Source organism: Schistocerca nitens, chromosome 4, assembly GCF_023898315.1.
Source record: "Schistocerca nitens isolate TAMUIC-IGC-003100 chromosome 4, iqSchNite1.1, whole genome shotgun sequence".
Lineage (NCBI taxonomy): Eukaryota > Metazoa > Arthropoda > Insecta > Orthoptera > Acrididae > Schistocerca > Schistocerca nitens.
This window is the reverse complement of record NC_064617.1, coordinates 275,893,251-275,913,170: the sequence shown is the minus strand read 5'-3', so window position 1 is coordinate 275,913,170 and position 19,920 is coordinate 275,893,251. Positions and strand designations below refer to the sequence as shown.

At 39.7% G+C, this 19,920-nt stretch overlaps 1 protein-coding gene across 1 annotated transcript in view; it reads left to right on the top strand.

Moving 5' to 3' along the window:
• Positions 1 to 19,920, top strand: part of LOC126252834 (guanine nucleotide-binding protein subunit alpha homolog) — a 68,480-nt gene that overhangs the window by 34,475 nt on the left and 14,085 nt on the right. Inside the window, exon 3 of the mRNA XM_049953775.1 lies at positions 1,339 to 1,556. Within this exon, the coding sequence (XP_049809732.1) occupies positions 1,339 to 1,556 (218 nt within the window). The remainder of the gene's footprint in view (positions 1 to 1,338; positions 1,557 to 19,920) is intronic.

The window sequence follows — 19,920 nt, the reverse complement described above, 5'->3', positions numbered from 1 at the left end:
TCATCCAATTCAAAAGAGAGCTAGCTATGCTGCATAGCTTAGGCAGGATTATTTCAGACTAGGATCATATCGGCTCAAGATTAACCGTATGACAACAGTGTTCAGAAGGAACGGTATTCTGCCAGTTATATTAGGTCAGTGCTGTCAAGGAAACTAAGGCATGACACCTTTCAAACAAGCCGAGAAGACCAGCATGTACTACAGTTTCCATTCAGTGGCACAACAGCTACTAAGATAGGTAGAGTTCTAAACAGCCAAGAAACTTAAAGAAATATTGCGACCCGTTGGAGATAATCTCGACCTGAGAATGCCAGAAATTTGTAATAGTCCTTCCAGTTGTGGCAAAAGTTACTGTGCCACTCTATAGGGACTATTAACCATTGCTGTGTCATCTTAAATACAGGCATTTGGAAAAATCAGTGGTGACCAATCACAGCCAGTTAAATAAACACAAAATTTGGTTCGAACGAATAAGAATACTTGCTCATGAATTGAATTGAACTACTGGGACTCTGTGGTCAGGGCAGCAGTTAAAACTAGACTGTGTGAAAACAACATAGGTAGAGGTACTTGCTGTTCACTTAGCAATGCATGGAAGCTTGCAGTTGATAAAGGAAAAGCAAAGAGGAAGTCTACCACTTGTTGCCATGGATGGTGCTGCAAGCAATTTATGGACGTAGAGAGGCCCACTTCCGTATGTGCTATCTCCATGTTGTTGTCATGACGTAATCCAGCCAATCTCATGCCTTCCTCAGATTGTAAAAGTGGGAGCCTTGCCTGTTTCACTCCAGTCAAATTTAGTCCCTGATGATGACAATGATAATGATGGAGGCGATCAACAAAAGCCTGTGATTTTATCCGAATTTGATGTGGCAAATAAGCCAAGAACTTTTTACTCTCTGCAGCTCCTCCGGCATTTTGTTATAGTCTACGGATGTTGCATCCTCCCTATAGACAAAAGCATCATCTGTGAACAGCCTCACAATGCTTCTGACATTGGTGTTATGCAAAATTTCATTCTTTTGCTTTTTCACAGAATTTACACATAAAAACTACTTGTGTGGTGTACATAGTATTCTTCCAGCTTCATTTTCATTGTAAAGAAGTGAAATTTCATAATTCTGTGGTAAAAGCAGTCAAGTTTCCCAACTGACCGAAACCAGGAAACAGAAAAATCAGTTATGTGGTATTGTTTCTTTAATAATGACAAGCATTTGTGTAAAAGTCAGTTCCTCTAGAAAATTCTTGGTTGACTGTTACTTTACCAAATAAATTCTGTTCCATCTGTATTTCAGCCAACTGTTAGTTTATATATGTTTTTATTTCTTATTTTTTCAGGATTATGTACCCACACATCAAGACATCTTGCATTGTCGTAAAGCAACCAAAGGAATCTCAGAGTTTGTAGTTCTGATCAATAACATTCCATTCCAATTTGTTGATGTTGGGGGCCAGCGATCTCAGAGACAAAAATGGTTTCAGTGTTTTGACTGTGTCACATCAATACTCTTTCTAGTATCATCATCAGAATTTGACCAAGTTCTGTTGGAAGATAGGTGAGTTTAGAGATAAGCACTCTTATGGTTTTGGATACATGCTAGTGTGAATTAGATGAAATTATATTTGTCATTTTGTATCGAATACTTAAAGCTCTGCTACCAGTACAATCTTCAGTCATAAATGGTGAGGATTTGGCTCTCCAGATGATATGAAGTCGTACACAAGTATGCATTTAATCTTTCAAATCTCTCTTTAAATTTTTATGCTATTGAATTTTGATTTTTAAATTCCAGATTTCCTTGGTTTCTCTCTTTTATACTGTACAAGTAGTATTTTGCTGACTGTACCTCATTATAAACTATTTGTTCGTTGCATTTTGTTCTTTCATTGTTGAAGAAGCAAGTTATACAATTTCAATATACCACTAGTTTTAATCTTATACCATTGTCCCTCAGATCAACTAAGAAGAGTATGACAGGGCATAACATGTACCGTGTGAAAGTTCAGTGAGATAAAGTCAAGCGCAGTGACCAGTTAAAAGGATATTTACATAATTTTTTAACTGTTTAAAATCAATGTGAAATAACATTCCAAAAGAGTAGCACACTAAAAAACCAGTTGAAGATGCCTAATGTGTCCTTAACTTTCAGGAACTACAGAAATGAATATTGCTTCTCAGGAAGCTGTAGGATACAGTACTATTATTTTGTGCTGACCTAAAAGAAGTACAAACCAAAAGATTTGGAGATTTCAATTCTTCTTGCTCTTTACTAAGTGTTCTTAATGGACTTGAGTTGGCGAATAAATGATCTTTCAAATCTGTTGACTAATAAGAATAGGTATTCACACACATCATCATCATCTTATCATTGCTTTTTTGAGGTTAGAGGAAGCATTTTGATATTTACCTGTAGGGATTCACAGGGTAGGCACGAAATCAAAATCTGCTACAGAAACTTTGACACTTTTTTAGAATGTCATCCTAGCGCTTTAAACATTGTGTCAGTTTGGATAGAAAAGTGATATCTGCTGTATATCAGTGATATGTCTTCAATGCTTAACTCTTTTAACAACCACTTACATACAGTGATGGTTTTTGTTCAGTATCACAAAGCTCACAAAATCTGGATCTTAAACTGAATCCTAGGAAGTCACAGGTCATCCTCATATCACACAGAAAGTTGATCAGCAGACATTTCTGTGAAACAGTTCCTCCATCACTCCTCAGCTGTACCCAGTTAACACTTCAAAAGAAACAGTAAAAGGCCATGGCATAATCTTGGATGAGCATCTGAATTGTGAAGAACAAACTGTTGCAGTATACTGGAAATCTCTTTCCTGCCTACATACAATCCAAAAATGTAGGAAAATATTTTCTCTTCAGATTAAACAAAAATTAGTCCAGTCCTTAGTCCTGCGAAATCTTTACTGCTTTAGTATAGTTCAGCATGACACACACAGTGAAAACTGTAGAAGACTCGAGCGAACTATGAATACTTGCCTAAGATGCGTACAACATTCAAGTGTTAAATGAAATCAGTCTTTCCTATACTGATGTTGTGTGCGACTTGATACGCGGTTCAGTTTTCACACGCTTTGTTCACTGCTTTCGTTTCGTAGTCTGGTATCCTCAGTACCTCTCCTTCACACATATCAGATTTATCATCATTCCATAACTGCAGTTCCAGATCAGATATGCCCAGTACCTTGGCCATACTTTTGCATAAAATTAAGTCTTTCTTCATCTCTATTTCCATTTAAGCCATACAACTAGGGAACAAATTAATCTGCAACTTGCAACTTACCCAAAGCTCCAATTGTTGCCATCAATGTAACTTCCCTCCCAGCATATCTCAGCTGTTTTCTTTCTGTCCAACAGGGAACGAGTATCTCTGCCGTGTTGTAAACAATTTATGCTTTCCCCATCCCTCTTCCATCTCATCTTCTTTTTGGTATTATTGCTTTGTTTCTCACCCTTTATCTGGCCAGTCAACTTCTTCTTTGTTTTTATTACCACCATACTGGTGTCATTTCTGTTAGATTTCACTACTCACATTCAACGAGAATGAACTGAGGAAATTGCTTAATGTTAAGAAGAAAGACATTTCATAAATCCACATAACGTTTTTATCATTATAATTATGAAGGTGTTTGTTTTAATGTGAAACAACTTTATATCTCAAAAACTATGATCCTATCAAAAAAAGAAAAAAAAATGTTCTAGGTGAAAAGTTAGTATCAGCAAAGGGGACATCTGTCTATGCTACAATTGGCCACCTCCTAACTTCCCCTACTGTTTAGGGTCGGACTTCCAATTGGCACAGAAAACCATGACATCCATGTCATTGTGCCTGGATCACACTAAATGTAGTTTCTAACCAGACATTAAAACAGTTGACCATATTGTAATGTACAATCAACTTTGTATCACTAAAGTAAATTTTGAACATAGGTTTACATTTACATCATAAATGAAATGTAGACTCAAATGCATTGGTTCCAAAAACAGGCACACTTGATGTCTGTTGATTACTGTACCATCTATCATGAATGGGAAACAATTGTATGAGTTAAATGAACATAATTTTTGGTGTATAATCGAAATATGCAATAAAATGGGGAAGGGGGGGGGGGGTTCCATTTGAAAATACAAAGTTGATTCCACCCACTCCACTCTGGGTTAGATAGGAGGCAGGCTGGTTGCAGCACAGGCAGATGTCCTCTTTACTAATATCAACTTTTAACCTACAACATTTCTTTTGTATAATGTGCCCTTTTCGAGATATTTAGTTGTTTAAAGTTAATTAAAACAAACACCCTGTCTATTATTCATGTGCTGTACAAATTGTAAAGTTGACTCACTGTGGCAGCCTGATGCATAAATAATTAAATTAGTTTTTGAAATAGAGAAACACGTTGTTAATGACAGGTCAGCAGTTCCTTTAGTTATATTTCATAAATATGGTATGGAAAGTTCGGGCAGAATGTGCTGACAAAGCCCTTGTTTGGTTGAGGTTCATTGATGATATCATCATGATCTTTAGCCAGTCAAAGACACCCAGTCCTCATTCCTCCCAGCCTCAACAACTCCTCATCCATTCGCTGCAGCTAATCCTCCTCAGTCCAACATGCCCCCTTCTGATGTTGACCTCTACTTCTGTGATGATGACTCCATACATACTTCTATTCATAGCAAGGCCACTAACCATCAATGATACTTGCATTTTGACAGCTGTCATCCCTTCCCTCCCCAGAAAACTGCTCTCATATAGTCTTTCTACCTGTGGATGGCATATCTGCAGTGGTGAGAAATTCCTTGCCCAGTATGCTTAAAGTTTCACTAAGTTCATCACAGGCACACTATCCCCAAAACCTAGCCCGCAATCTGATTCCCATCTCCTGCCTCGGGCACCCTTAATCCTTCTGTTGTCCCCAAGATCGAGCTGCAGAGGAGCAACTCCTGACAACTGACCATGTCCTCTGCCAGGAAATAAGGAATGTTGTAATGCTTTTCCAATTCTCCTAAAGTGGTAGTCTGCTGCCCACCCAATCTATACAATATCCTAGTCCATCCCACACTCTCCCAGCCCCTTTCACATGAGCTATATCCATGTGGAAGGCCCAGGTGCAGGACCTGTACAGTGCACCTACCCAGCATAACCTACCCCAGTTCCAGCATAGGCTTATTGTATTCCATCAGAGGCAGTGCCACCTGTGAAAGCAGCCACATCATTTAGTAGATCTGCTGCAGTTTTTGAACAGCATTTTATGTGGGTATTGCCAGAAACATGGCACTTCTGCAGTTATGAGAATTTCCATCCGAATGAATGGCCATGACCAAACTGTGAACAAAGCAGAGTCGGCCCTCGGTCACTGAACACAGTGCTCAGCATGTTTCGATTTTAATAGCTGCTTCATTACCTATGTGATTTGGATCTCTCCCTTCCCTGAAGCACGATTTTTGCTGAACTACGTAGATTGGAATCACCCCTGCAACACATCCTTTGTTCTTGTAATCCTCTTGGCTTCAGTCTCCACTTACCCCACCCTGCAGCTACATCTCCCCTTTCCCAAGACCCTAACTCCACTTATCCTGCACCTCCACCCTCTTCTCCCCTGCCTAAGTCTCCCCGTCCTCTCATCTGCCAGCCCCAGCTAAATGCACCAGGGGACTCACAACTCTTTTGTATGTGCGTAGCACACATGAGGCCTGTGTCATTGCAATATACCTTCCTTTTTCCATGTTGCTTGTCTATCCTCCTATTCTTTCTCCCCTCCCATAGGGACCATGTCTAGTGTACAATAAGGAAACCGAAACTTGTGAAAGTATCGGAAGACTTAGGTGGCTTTCATTTTTGTCTCTCTCTTTTATTTTTCCAACCTCTCCTGTTCTTCCTCCGCATTGGTGTTTGTGGTCTCCCTGTTTGCCTTTTTTGCTCCCTGCGTGTATGCCTGAAGACTGGCTCATGACTTTGATACATAAAGGGCAACTGGGTAATGCGTAACTCCCAGCATGCAGATCAAGAGGTACGGCTCATGAATACCCCTGGTAAAGGCCTGAGCTTTTACCTTCTCAATTGCCAGTTTGTCTCTCTGTCTGGAGTTCAGGAGGTGTGATTGGAGGTGGCAACAGTTACCTGAGATGAGTATGTTCTCCCTCTGTGGGGCCCTCCCAGAAGGAAGGAGCACACCATCAGAGACACGGATAGTCATGGGGGATTCACCCGCACTTCTGTCTATTAAATGGAAATGGAATGAGGCCAAAGACCCTATGAATTTTCCAGTTTGCATCCTACTACCTCATGGTATCAAGCTGAGGAGGAGGTCAGAACTTTGATGCAGTGAACCTGTTCATCATTCAGCAAGGTGTGGATACAATTGCAGACCCACCAAAGTCCTGCACTTGCGTACATAATCTATCTTTGCTTCTAGACAGACAAAGCCCTTCAAGCTCAAAAACTGCTTAAAGTAACGCTCCTTCACGGATAACCTATTCATGTAAAGGTCTATCGAACACTGAATTTTTCACGTGGTGTAATAGTCACTCGGCTGCTTGATGGTGTGACTGAGGAAGATACACAACATTATCTCTCTGATCAGGGCATAACAACAACAGTCCACGAGGTTATGAATAGAGTTGATGCAGAATTAGTGCCTACCCGCACTCTTTTCTTAACATTTGGTACAGTAGAGCTCCCATTGAAGATCAAGGTGGGCTATGAAGTCATCATCATCTGACCCTACATAAAAATCTCAATGTGTTGATACCAATGTCAGTATTATAACCATACTTGCATGTCCTGTAAAAACACAGCCAAATGTGTAACTTTTAGCAAGGATGTTCACAAGGGAGACTGCCCACCACCTTCTCCCTGCTGCATCAACTGCCGTGGCAATTGTGCCACTTTATCCTGCGAATGCCCTTTGTACCTCAATGAGCAAGCCATTCATGAGATTCAGGGGAATGATAAGGTACCCTTCAATGTTGCAAAATGTTAGCTAGCAGAAAGCCTTGCCTACCACTATCCAGCAGTTACAGTGTCATTGTTGCTACATCATGATCCACGAAAGATAGGATCACACAGGCCTGAGACCTCCAGTTCAGTGCTACAGTTGTGAAATTGCCTGGTGCTAAGGTGACATTCTCATCTCCATCCATTAAAGCTGCTCAACACACAAAAGAACCTTCGCCCACACCAGTGAAGTCACCTGTGGTGTGGTACGACCAGAACAACCGAAATTGAAAAAGAAATAATCTTGAGATAATTTTTGCGCACTTCAAGTGAGCAAACATCTGCGTCCACATCTGAAAAATGCAAAGGTACTAAGAAGTCGAACAAAGACAAAACGTTCTTCCCCGTCTCCAAATCAGAGATCCTCTCTAATGTTGACACTGCACAACATATCTGTCTGCTACACCTCCATTTCACCCGTTTGAATCACCAACCGATTCTCCACCAGGAAGGTTACTGGTACCTCTGAAAAAATAATGGTACAGGATTCTCCAGCCTCAGGACCCTGTAGAAGTATGCAGCCAAAATCTGGCACCTTGCAGCGACCAAACTAATTGTCCCTTAGGAGAGAAATATCTCCTATCATCTAACATGGCTGTTTTCCAATGGAACATTTGTGGCATCAGATCACACAGAGCAGACTTACAACTCCTTTTTCAATCACAATGCTCAGTTGATTTGTGCTTCTAAGAAACGAAATTACACCCTCAAGACCACTTTGTCCTCTTACACTTCACTCCAGTTATGTTTTGAGTTTCCTTCAGAGGAAGGAACTGCAGCTCATGGGGGAGTCATGATGTTCATTCTGGATGACACCCATCGTCAAACCATTTCTTTGAACACCCAGTTAAGGGCTGTTGCCATTTTGTCTCATTTCTTTGAACACCCAGTTACAAGCTGTTGCCATTTTGTCTTTCTCTCCCCAGTTATACCTTTTCTCTTTGTAATATCTACATACACCCGTCATCTGATCTCACCACACTACACACACTGCTGCTTATCACTCAGCTCTCTCAACACTTTCTTCTACTCGGCAATTTTAATGCCCACCATACCATTTGGGGCTCTCTGAGAACCTGTCTGAGAAGCTCTTTTCTGTCAGATATTCTCAACCAGTGTACTCTCATTTTCTCAACACTGGTGAATCCACATTTCTTTCAGATTCCACACACACTTTCCCACACGTGAATCTCTCATTCTGAAATGCACAGGTTGCCCACAATTTAGAGTGGTCCATCCTCTCAAACCCATTTGTCAGTGACCATTATCTGTGCATAATTCATCTGCTAAAGTGTGTCCCATCTGTGTGGAAGACCAGCTGTCAGCTTGCTAGAGCTGGCTGGAGGCTCTGCCCTTCACAGGCAACCTTCGATAAACGACATTTCCGCGGCAGGGATGATCATGTAGAGTACCTTACGAATATTATGAATGTTATCCTTACTGCCTCAGAATGTTCGATCTCCTGATCCTATTCTCTACCTCGACATATCCCAGTCCCCTGGTGGGCTGAGGAATGCCACGATGGGCTTTGCACACAGACACATGCATCTTTGAGTGCCATCACACAGAGGAGAATTGTATTCATTATGAACAATTGTATGCAGAGTGTTGTCACTTTATCAGAGATAGCAAAAAAAAGTTGTTGGCTTATTCTTCTAAACATTTTACTCTCTCTTCTGATGTGGGTAACCTAAGTTGGATTTCTGGAAACAAGGAACATATCTCGATTTGTGGCCAGACTGTAGCGAATTATGTCATTGTGGACCCTATTGATATTTCCGACACCTTGGGTTTATACTTTGCAGAAATCTTGAGCCCTGCCCATTACCATCCCGTCTCCCTACCTCAGAAACGAGCAGAGAAGGCTTGGGAGATATCTTTCCCCTCTCAGAATCACAAATGCTGCAAATACCATTTTTACTATGAGGGAGCTTCAACATGCTCTCACCTCATTGTGATCCTCCACTCCAGGACCAGACAATATTCATGTTCAGATGTTACAGCACCTCTCTGTTGATGGCAAGCATTTTCTCCTTTGTACGTATAATAGCATCTGAACAGACGATGCATTACTATAATCCCCATATCCAAGCCTGGTAAGGATAAACACCTTCCATCTAGCTACCATTCAATTTCCCTCAACAACAGTATCTGCAAAGTTATGAAACGATGATCAGTTGTCACATGGTATAGTAGCTTGAGTCCTGGAATTTGCTAACAAATGAACAATGTCAGTTTCATAAGCACTGCTTTCTGGTTGATCATCCCATCATCATGTCAACAATTTTCTGCAGAAATGCCAGACTAGTTTGTTTTCTGATTTGGAGAAGGCTTAAGATACCTGCTGGAGGACAGGCATCCTCCGTACAATGCACACATGGGGCTTCCGAAGCTGCCTGCCTCATTGTACTCGGGAGTTTTTAGAGGACCGGATTTTAAATGTATGTGTGGGTTCAGTTTTGTTAAATTCTTTTATTCAGGAGGATGGGGTGCCTCAGGGTTCTGTGCTGAGGGTATCCGTATTTGCCATAGTAATAAACCCTAAATTGGACTGTCTCATCAGACATCTCGGGCTCTCTTTTTGTCAACGAGTTTGCTATCTACTGCAGCTCTCAATGGACCTGTTTACTTGAGCAATGACTTCAGTGATGTCTTGACCATCTTTATTCGTGGACCGTTGACAACAGCTTCCACTTCTCCACTGAAAAATCTGTCTGCTTGAACTTCTGACAACGTAAGGAGTAGAAGTTTCTTCTACTGTCTATACATATCGGTCCAGTTGCTCTTCTGTTTGCTGAAACCACACTTGTTAGGAAACTCCATTGGTCCTCTCACATATCTTATCTGGCAGCATGCTGTAAACGATATCTAAATATCCTGTGTGTTTTAAGCAGTACTTCATGGGGAACGGATCAGACAAATCCCTTCTCTGATCAAAAGTGGACTGTGTGCGTCTCATTGAGTCTCTATGCAGATGCTGCTGAACTACCTCTGTCATACCAGCATGATGTTATTGTCAGCAGATACATGTGCCATCCGTCCTCCATGCTCAACCATCCATCCTGTGTGTCCTTTTTTATGAGTCCCTTGACTGCCAATACAGGGTAAGTGTAACGTTGTTGCCTCTCGCAGTTCACTTTCATATACTGCTTCAGATGCTTAACCTTACAATACCTGCCACATTCCTGATTAGTGAGACCCCTTCACCATGCAGAGGTGCAGAGGTCCGCATTCATCTGGGACTTAGTTTGCTTCCCAAGAACAGCGCCCTAGATTCAGTCTGTTGCTGTAGTTTCTCGAACATTGCGTGCAACTTGGAGTTGCACCTTCGTGTACATAAGTGGCTCTAAAGACTGACCGTGGTGTTGGATGCACCTTTGTCATTGACAACAAACATTTTAGACACCAGCTTCTAGAAGAGTGCTTGATTTTTACTGCAGAGATTTCCACCCTCTATCAGGCCACACAGTGCATTTGATGACACAGGCTTCTCAATTGTGTATTATGTTCCAATTCACTTAGTAGCCTCCAGAACATCTGTGCGCTATACACGTACCATCCCTTAGTACAACGAATCCATGAATGCCTCCACTCCCTTGCTGATTATGGAGCCAGAGTGATGTTTGTGTGTCCCTGGTCACGTCGGAGAGTTGGGGGGTGAAGCTGTCAATGCTGCTGCCAAGGCTGCAGTCAGCCTACCTTGACCTTTTAGCTATTCTGTCTCTTCAGATGATCTCTGTGTTGCTGCATGTAGGACCATTGTGTCCCTCTGGCATGAAGACTGGCCTTCTCTATAAGGGAGCAAATTCCAGGAAATTAAACATCTCCAAACAGATTGGATGACTTCTTTTCATTGCGAGGAGATACATATGGCTCGTCTGTGTGCTGGGCACTGTCGTTTCAGTCACAATCATTGGTTAAGTGGAGACCCCGCACCACTCTGTGTTTACTCCAAGTATCCACTGACTGTGCGCTGTTTTCTGATCCATTGCCGATTTTATAACCGTTTACGTTTTAATGTATGTTTGCCATTTGAATTATCGGATATTTTAGCAGATAAAGCACAAGATGTAGATTACATTTTATGTTTTATTTGTCATGGTAATATTACAAAGGAACTTCACTTTTCAACCGTTTGAGCATCCCCTTCATAAGGGGAAGTGATCGTTTCTAACTGTGCCTCTGCTGTAATTGAGTAGGCTCAGAGTATTCTCGACTTCAACTTCATTCGGTAGTTGACCATTTTAAGTTATGAAATGGTCGCTTATGTTTTCATAACAAATTTGGTACTACTTTTTTATTTTTGCTTGAGAACTTATAATAAAGCATTGAAGTTTCAAGGGTGGTTTTTTTAATATATATATATATATATATATATATATATATATATATATATATATATATATATATATATATATATATATATACACACTTCCACCTAGCTAAAATTTTTAAGTGGGTAAACTAAGACACAGGCGAAACCAACAGTATCTAACAACAGCTCAAATTAATTGAACTTTTCAAAAAACATTAGATACAGTAGCATAATTAAATAACATTAATTGTTTTCTAAATAAAGCACATACACTCATCTGGAAACTGTTTAAGTTCTTCCTTGATGTTTCAGGATGTTCAACAGCAAGCACATCAAGAATGGAAACTGGGCCATATATGATCTCATTTGGGCCAATGGAATGGGCCAGTGCAGGTGAAGGTTTTTGAAGGATGCATAAATTGTACAGTAACAACACATTATGTTGGATTTGGTTAAATGTTTATCCTAAAGTACCACAGATTGGAATATTTAAAAGTGACATATCTTGATGGGGTCAAATTCTCTTCTTTTGCAAAGAATGCCAATTTATGCTTAAGTTATATTTCAAGGTGGGCCCCACATTACTACTGATCCTCCTTGCTTCCAAATTGCCCAAACACACTTATGGCTGAAAGTTTGGAAACTTTTGGTTCTGGGAAGTGTTTGAAATTCTGCAAAGTGTTCTGAAAGTTCAGATTTACATAATCTTCAGAAATAAAATAAAACTTAATTTTGATGATGTTAATATTTCAAAACTGGAACAAGTCTGACGCAGATAGTATTTGATTTCATAGAGATCTTTGTAAAATTCCCCTTTTGTGCTAATCTGGTAACTGTCTCTCCTACATCTTCACATTCAGTTCTTCCATGGCTAGTTGTGAAGAATGACCACTCAGCACTGGTATTAAAATTGTTTTAATGAAGACCTAATTTTATAAAATTAAAGTTATTCATTTATTGGCCTGCACATCCATTCCAAAATGTTGGATATTTTAGCATTTGGATGTTTCTTTGGCAAATTCAGACACAGTTTCCTGGATTTGTGGACCGTAGAGACAGGTGCAGTGCAAGAATGTTCATTGGTATCATTGGGCTTCATCCTGGGTAGTACAAGGGTAATTTTCACTAAAGTCCACTGACACTGTACAGCGACTTTTGCATCAGATGATTCTTCAAGTGTCGTATAATATTTTGATTGAGAATTGGTAATATATAATGTGGAGCAACCTTTTCCAATTTAGATGAAAAAGTCAGTAAAGTTTGTGTGTATGCAATCGTTTGTGTTTCGCCTGTTATAATCTGTTAATGAAAATCGATGATTTCATCTTCAGCACAGTTGTTTAGGACACTTGTTACAGCACAGTAGATACATGCAGAGGTTGTGCTTTCATATACTGCCATTTTTGTGAGATGTTTACAGCTTTCTTGAAATAATGATACATTTATGTTGTGATAAATGGTGCAGGCACATACTGAGAGGATACTGTTAGCCCCCGGCAAAACACATCATTGTGGGCAAAGTGAACCAAATGTAGAAAAATCTACTTCACCTTTTGGATATTCACTGTTAAAATTTGAGTAAGTTTTGTATAAATTGTCTAAAACCAACCTCTTGCAGTTTCTTCTTCTTCTGACTAAATTTGCCATGTTTGTCTGTGTTATTCCATGTACTGGACAAACTGCTGTCCCATTTGTGGTCATCTGGATAGTCGTTTCCCTTGTGGTCGTCCATGTTTACATATTTTAGCTAGTCTTGAAGGGTCCATCATTTCCATATCATCCTTACAATTACTTTCAGTAATTGTGGTTTCAGTTGTCTGAGACTGCAGACGTGTGTGTGTGTGTGTGTGTGTGTGTGTGTGTGTGTGTGTGTGTGTGTGTGTGTGTATTTATTTATTACTGACAAAGGCCTTAATGGCCAAAAGCCTATTGCGACTCAGCATCTCCACTATATGGTGAGTTGTAACTTTCCTTCTATAATATTGTTACATTTCATCATGGATTTTCCATTGTTTGATTCCAATTACATTTATTTTTTATTTTGTATCCCATGCAGTTCCCTTAACAACACATTTGTCCTATTGTCGCACATGATGACTCCTTGGATCTGTCTCAACACCTTAATTTCCACTGCCGTTAACTTTTGTTTTATCTTTATTGTTTCTGCTGTAGTTCCTGCTGCGTATGATAAATCAGGATGTACCATGCTTATATGTATTTTTATTTTCAACTCAGTTGTCATAAATTTGTTTCTCCATACATTTTTCTGCCGGTATCTGGCCAGCCTTACTGCCTTTGTCACTTGATTTTCCACTTCCATGGTTAAGTCTTCTTAGCAAGTGATAACAGTTCTTTGATAATTAAAGCTCATCACTTGTTCAATTGGCAGACTATCTACTACTGAGCAAGGTGGCACAGTGGTTAGCACACTGGACTCAACATTCGGGAGGACTACAGTTCAAACCTTCTTCACGTTATCTGATTTAGTTTTTCCATCATTTCACTAAATCACATCGGGTAAATGCTGGGATGTTTCCTGTGAAAGGGCACGGCTGACTTCCTTCCCCGTCCTTCCCTAATCCGATGGGACTGCTGACCTCGCAGTTTGGTCCCCTCTCCCAAATCAACCCACCAACACTATCTAATTTTAATTTACATTTTACAGGTACTTTTGATATTACTTTTAGTTTTTTTAGAAGAGATTTCCTTGTTGTATTCCTTTTGTGTTATTAAATTGGTGAAGTAACCTTTGTACATTGCCTCCATTATTCGCTACCAGTACTGCATGAGCAGCATAACATACAATATTTACCACTTCAGTTTTTAGTTTCTTCTGTTATTCAGGCTTGGTTCTGCTAAAACCCTTTTTTGTTAAAAATATTTTGTGCTTGATGTGCTAGTATTCAGAAACATTGGAAGTATTTTGAAATTTTTGCTGAGAACAATTCAGTTACCTGGGGATAGTCAGCAACTGAATTTGTTTCTTCTTTGTACCGTACCTAAGTGTAACTTGTTATGGTTATGTTACCAGTCAGCAAGTCCATATTCCATCAAGACATATAGCTTGTAAATATTTCCAATCTTTGGTACTTTAACACAATCATTTAATTAAATGGAATAGAACATGATGTTACTGTAAAATTTCTGTATCCTTCAGAACATTAGCCATCGTTCCGTTGGCTGAAATGGGAGAATATTTGCCCAGGTTTCATTCCTAGTGTGCTCGTTAACGAATGTCCTAAAACATCAACTGAAAGTATTTCCCAATTTTTAGATGACTGTATCTGCTTCATTCAGGAAAAAATGAGTCTACTGTGTCTAGTATTGCTCAGAAAGTTGAATTAACTTGAGCTGTTTTTAAAAAGATGTTGGTTGCATCTACATTTCTATAAGTTTAAAACTTAAAATTTCAGTTGGGTCAAAGTACATTATTCAACACCTTTGAAATTTCAATTGTTTATTTTAGCATTTTAAGAAAAAATTAAAAGCTATTACAAAACAAAAAACCTAACAAAGGAAAGACCATTAATTTTATTTTTCATTTGATTGACCATTGATGATTATTTTATAAAAGTTTTTTTTACAGATTCTCTCTTCATTTATGGGATATGCAATGTAATGGCAAACCATGTTTTTTGGAAAATAAAATATTAAAATGTCATTTGTGCCTTTCTTTATGCTTATACTTAAATATATGAGGGGTTTTCATACAATCCTTGTGTTATAGTGTGTGCAACCTGAAATTGTATGTGTTTGGATGAAAATTAAATAAAATGGTAATTTATTTTCAAAATTTTAACAAGTGTCATAACAGTGTTGAAAATGACAAAGTATCCAAACTTTTAAGTATCATGAAATAGAAACAGAAATAAAAATGCTGAAAATTGTTGTGGTTGTTTATCTCCATAGTGAGAATAAATGAGTTAAGTTTCATCCAAATCTGAGGTGGTGGGAGAGATGTCCTGGATGACTTTACATGGAATGACCCTAAACTAAGAAATGAACATTGACAGGCTAGTACTCTGTGTGTACTTCTTTTATTCATCATTCATTTTTCAGTTACGATAAACTAATTTCAATTTAAGCTCAATACACATGGAAAGTAACTCTGTCGTGTACCATATGAAGTACTCACTGCTGTGCACTTCATATGCTGTGCCCTGATATGTGTGTGTTTACAAAGACATCCTGTTTCCTTAAACTTCTGCATCATTTGGTAAATAGAGCCTTGCTTAATGTGGACCCGTATTTCCGGTGCACCGCAGTTGGGGACTCACTCTTGCAGAACTCCATCATGTAAAATGCCATCTCTGTTGGTCTGGCAGCCATGTTATTGTAAGTCACTGTGGGGGAAAACAAGTTTCTTGAGTTGCTGCATCCATACATACAGAACATTTATAAATTAGTTGTACAAAAGTATTTTTTAATTGTGAAAAAGATAAATAGCTTCCAAAAATGTTTGATACACCACTGAATGCAGTATATCATGAAGTTTTATTTAAACATGTACGCTGTGTTTTTTTTTTTTTTTTAACATGACAAATGCCCCACCTCTAATTAGTTTCCTGCCAAATCCTGTGAAGTAGGTCTTGATGCATTGTGGCAACTGTTTTTGTTACCTGTTGCCACAGATAATTGCTGTTTCCCAGAAGCAGAGGAACAAGCACTCTGTATTTAGTGTAATCCCATACACAGAAGACCATTGGGTTAAATCTGGTGATCATGGTGGCCAGGATATTCTTCCATCACATCCAGTCTTTAAGTCCACACATTCCTATGGAAATATGTGATATCTTCCATATGATAATGTGGTGCTGTGCCATTCTGCTGGAAAATAAATTTTTTGCCCATGTCCTGTTGGGACTGAGGAATCGGATAATGTTCAGGTATGTCCCGGTACGATGTGCCAGTCACAGTTGACTTGGCAGAAAAGAAAGGACCATAAATCTCGTTACAATTTAAAGTGCAAAAACATTTATCTTAGGCGAATCCCGTGCGTGTTCAATTATGTGACATGGTTTCTGTTCACCCCATATCCGAACATTATCGTGATTAACTTTACCGCAGGTATGGAAGGCGAGTTCATCACTGAATACAATTTTATTAATAAAATCATCTTCAGTCTGAATTTTGTTAAACATTTCTGCGCAAAACTAATTTCATTTTTCTTTGTCACTTTCTCTTAAAGCTTGCAACATTTCTAGTTTTTAGGGTTGAATGATAACTGTTGATACCTTGCACACTGTAACACTAGGCGACATGTCTCGCTGATTTACCTGGACTACAAATGTGAAACTGCTGAATTTCTTAAATTGGTGCATCAGAGACAGCCGGCCAACCCTGACGTGGTGCCCTATGTGATATGCAGCTAGTTTGGTTTAAATAATTATACCAGTTCGTCTTTTATGCTGTGGTTTGTGCTAATTTGTCCTGAATTGTTTCTGAACTGTAGTAGCAGATTTGGATTCATGAAACCATAAACAACACTGCACGCATTCTGCACTGTTATGTCATCACTGTTATATGACTCCACGATGAATGTTGGAATAACTCATTTGCGCTTTCCATGTAACAGGAATGTCTGGAACTAAGAGTGTTAGGCAGAAATAAAACTTGAAGATATACTGCATTCAGTGCTCTGTCAAATGTTTCTGCAAGTTCTTTACCCTTTTAACAAAAGGTTACTTTTATATAATTTATTTATAAACACCCTGTATAATCATATAGTACCTTACCCCAACACAAAAGTTTTTACAATTACTTGAAAGTGATCATTTTGAATAACCCTATGTAGGTGCAGAAAGAACCACAGTCCAAAATTTGATTGTGACTGCAGACCAGTGAACATTTCTCTGGTATCGTGCTGTTTTTATTATAAAAGCTTTGCTGTAGCAAATGAGGTGATTAGAAAATCTTTCTCTTGAGAACTTCTTGCCACTGATAACCCATTACTCTCCAAAAAGAAATGAAAGATGAATTAATAATCATTATGAGAGATCACGCAGGTGTAATGTACACCAATTAAAAATACTTTGATTGATGTTTCAGTGAGTTGAGTAGTAAGGGCCATCCATCATTCAATGTACCATGTGCCCACTGTGTTGACTGTTTTGTAGACACATGCAGCACCTTGGGAAGCGTGGCTGGCTTTGCACCAGCAACTCTGTCCCCCAGTACTGCAATCTGTCAATCACAAAATAATTTTAAATGGAGTATAAATGGTTATTATTATTGATTTAAGCCCACTAAGGAGTGCTTATGACTAGTTAATCTTCGATGCTCCCTACCATTCCCAATATTTCTTGAGCCGTGCTGATAATTTCTCCTTCCTCTCCTGTGAAAGGGCTTCCGATGTTTAGGGACTCTAGGGGATGGGGCCAAGACTCTACCATAGCACAAAATTTGGAATGACCTTCTACCTCAAGATCAGAGATCCCAGCTGAATCCAAGTCCTTTAGTACTTCATTAAGCCACAAGCTTCCAGTCTTCTAGCTTCTAACCAATGAGAAGATTTTCTTGGTAAGCCTATTGTTCATTTATTGTGGGTGGCCATAGAACTTGAGCCTTCTACGTCGCGTACTGGTGTTGGCTGATTCTAACTGTTCATACAGTTCAGGATTAGACTTCAGTCGATAGGTTCCATCTGGGAGCAATCTTGGGCCATGAATTTTTCTGAGGATACGTCTTCTCCAGGTCATTCATTGTGCCCCTTTTGTTCATCAAAGCTGTCTCTATGGCTTACAGAAACTGTGGTGTGACAGCAGTTCTGAAATGACAGACCTTAGCAGTCTTTGAAATGCACTTCTTACTGTACAGATTGTGGGACAGATGGTATGCTGCGTTGAGCTTTCTCTACCATTGGGGTGGACCCTTTCACCAAGGTAAAGAAAGTGATTGACGCTCCCATTCGTTCCATGTATGGTCATCAAAGGTGTGTTAGTGGAGTGCCGGTTCTCAAAGTATTTGGTCTCGTCAAACGATATTTGTAACCCTGACTTCACCGGTGTCTCATGCAGGGCTTAGACAGCAGTGACAGCATCCTTAGAGTTGTTGGTTAAGACTGCAATGTCATCTGCGAAAGCAAGGCACCTTATTTTGATTCTTTAGGTCTCGACTCCAATGCTAACTGGTTTGATCCCTTAGTGTACATTCCCAGGTTTTGATGACTTTCTCAGGCTCTAGATCAAACAGAATGGGTGTTGTGCTCCAATTTTGATGTTGGAACTCTGAGATAGTTCTCCTCTGAACTTCACTGTAGAGGCTGTATCTGTCAGTGTCTTGTCTGATGAGGGTGTGTGTGTTGTAATCCTCACCTCGTTCTTGAAGTACTAAGAAGAGTGTTTGGCGATCATATCATATAGGAAAAGCTCTTTCTCATACTGTGGTCTTAACAACTTACTACAAACTTGGCCAGTCATATATTATACAGATCCTCACAATAGTTACATAATTTGATGCAGCATGACAAGTATAAAGTTTAGACATCCTGAAACCAATCAACAAAACTTGTATAAGATCATGTGTGTCCTTTGTTTGGCACTGATGTCAGCTAAAAGGGGTGTGTGAAGTAACTGCAGTGGCAACTTCTGAGATGGAAATTAGGATTGAAACATTATTTTTAGCATTATCAGCTAGTGTGTTTGGAAGTTTATACACACACCGCCCAGTCACATTAATGTGGCCACCTGTCAGAAGCCAGAATAACTGCCTGCGAAATGTGCAGGAAGAGTGTCATTGAGGTTTTGGCAGGTACCGACAGGGATGTGGAGCCATGCCGACTAGTGCTGTGGCCATCTGTGCTAGGTTTCTCAGTTGAGGATCCAAAGTGCAAATGGTCCGATTGACATGGTCCCATAGATTCTTGATTGGGTTTAAATGCAGGGAGTTTGGTGATCAGTGGAGTACGGTAAACTTTTTGAGGTGCTTCTCTAACCACACACTTATGAAGCGATCTGCATATGTAGATCATTGTTCTGCTGGTATATGCCAACATCGTCATGTCGATGAACAAGTGTGTCCCCATTGATATGTGCATACATGTGTTGATCCATTGTGCCTTCCAGAATGACAATCACCCATTGAATGCCATGAAAACATTTCCCAGACCATAACGATCCCTCCTCTGGCATGATCACTTCCAGCAATTGTTGCTGTTGTTGTGTATGATGCCAATGGCCATCTCTCCCCAGGGGGCTCGCTACTCTTTGGTGAGTTTGTACATGGCTGCCAAAGGGTCCCAGCCTTTGTAGCACCTCTTCCGTTGCCATGCTTCATGTCTTATCTTCCTGCTATTGAGTATTGCTCATCAGTGTGGGATCCGTACCACATCAGGTTGTCAGAGGAGATAGAGAAGATCCAAAGAAGAGTGGCGTGTTTCGTCACAGGGTTATTTGGTAATCGTAATAGCATTACGGAGATGTTTAGCAAACTCAAGTGGCAGACTCTGCAAGAGAGGCGCTCCGTGTCACGGTGTAGCTTGCTGTCCAGGTTTTGATGGAGTGCGTTTCTGGATGAGGTATCGAATATATTGCTTAACCCCTACTTACACCTCCCAAGGAGAACACGAATGTAAAATTAGAGAGATTAGAGTGC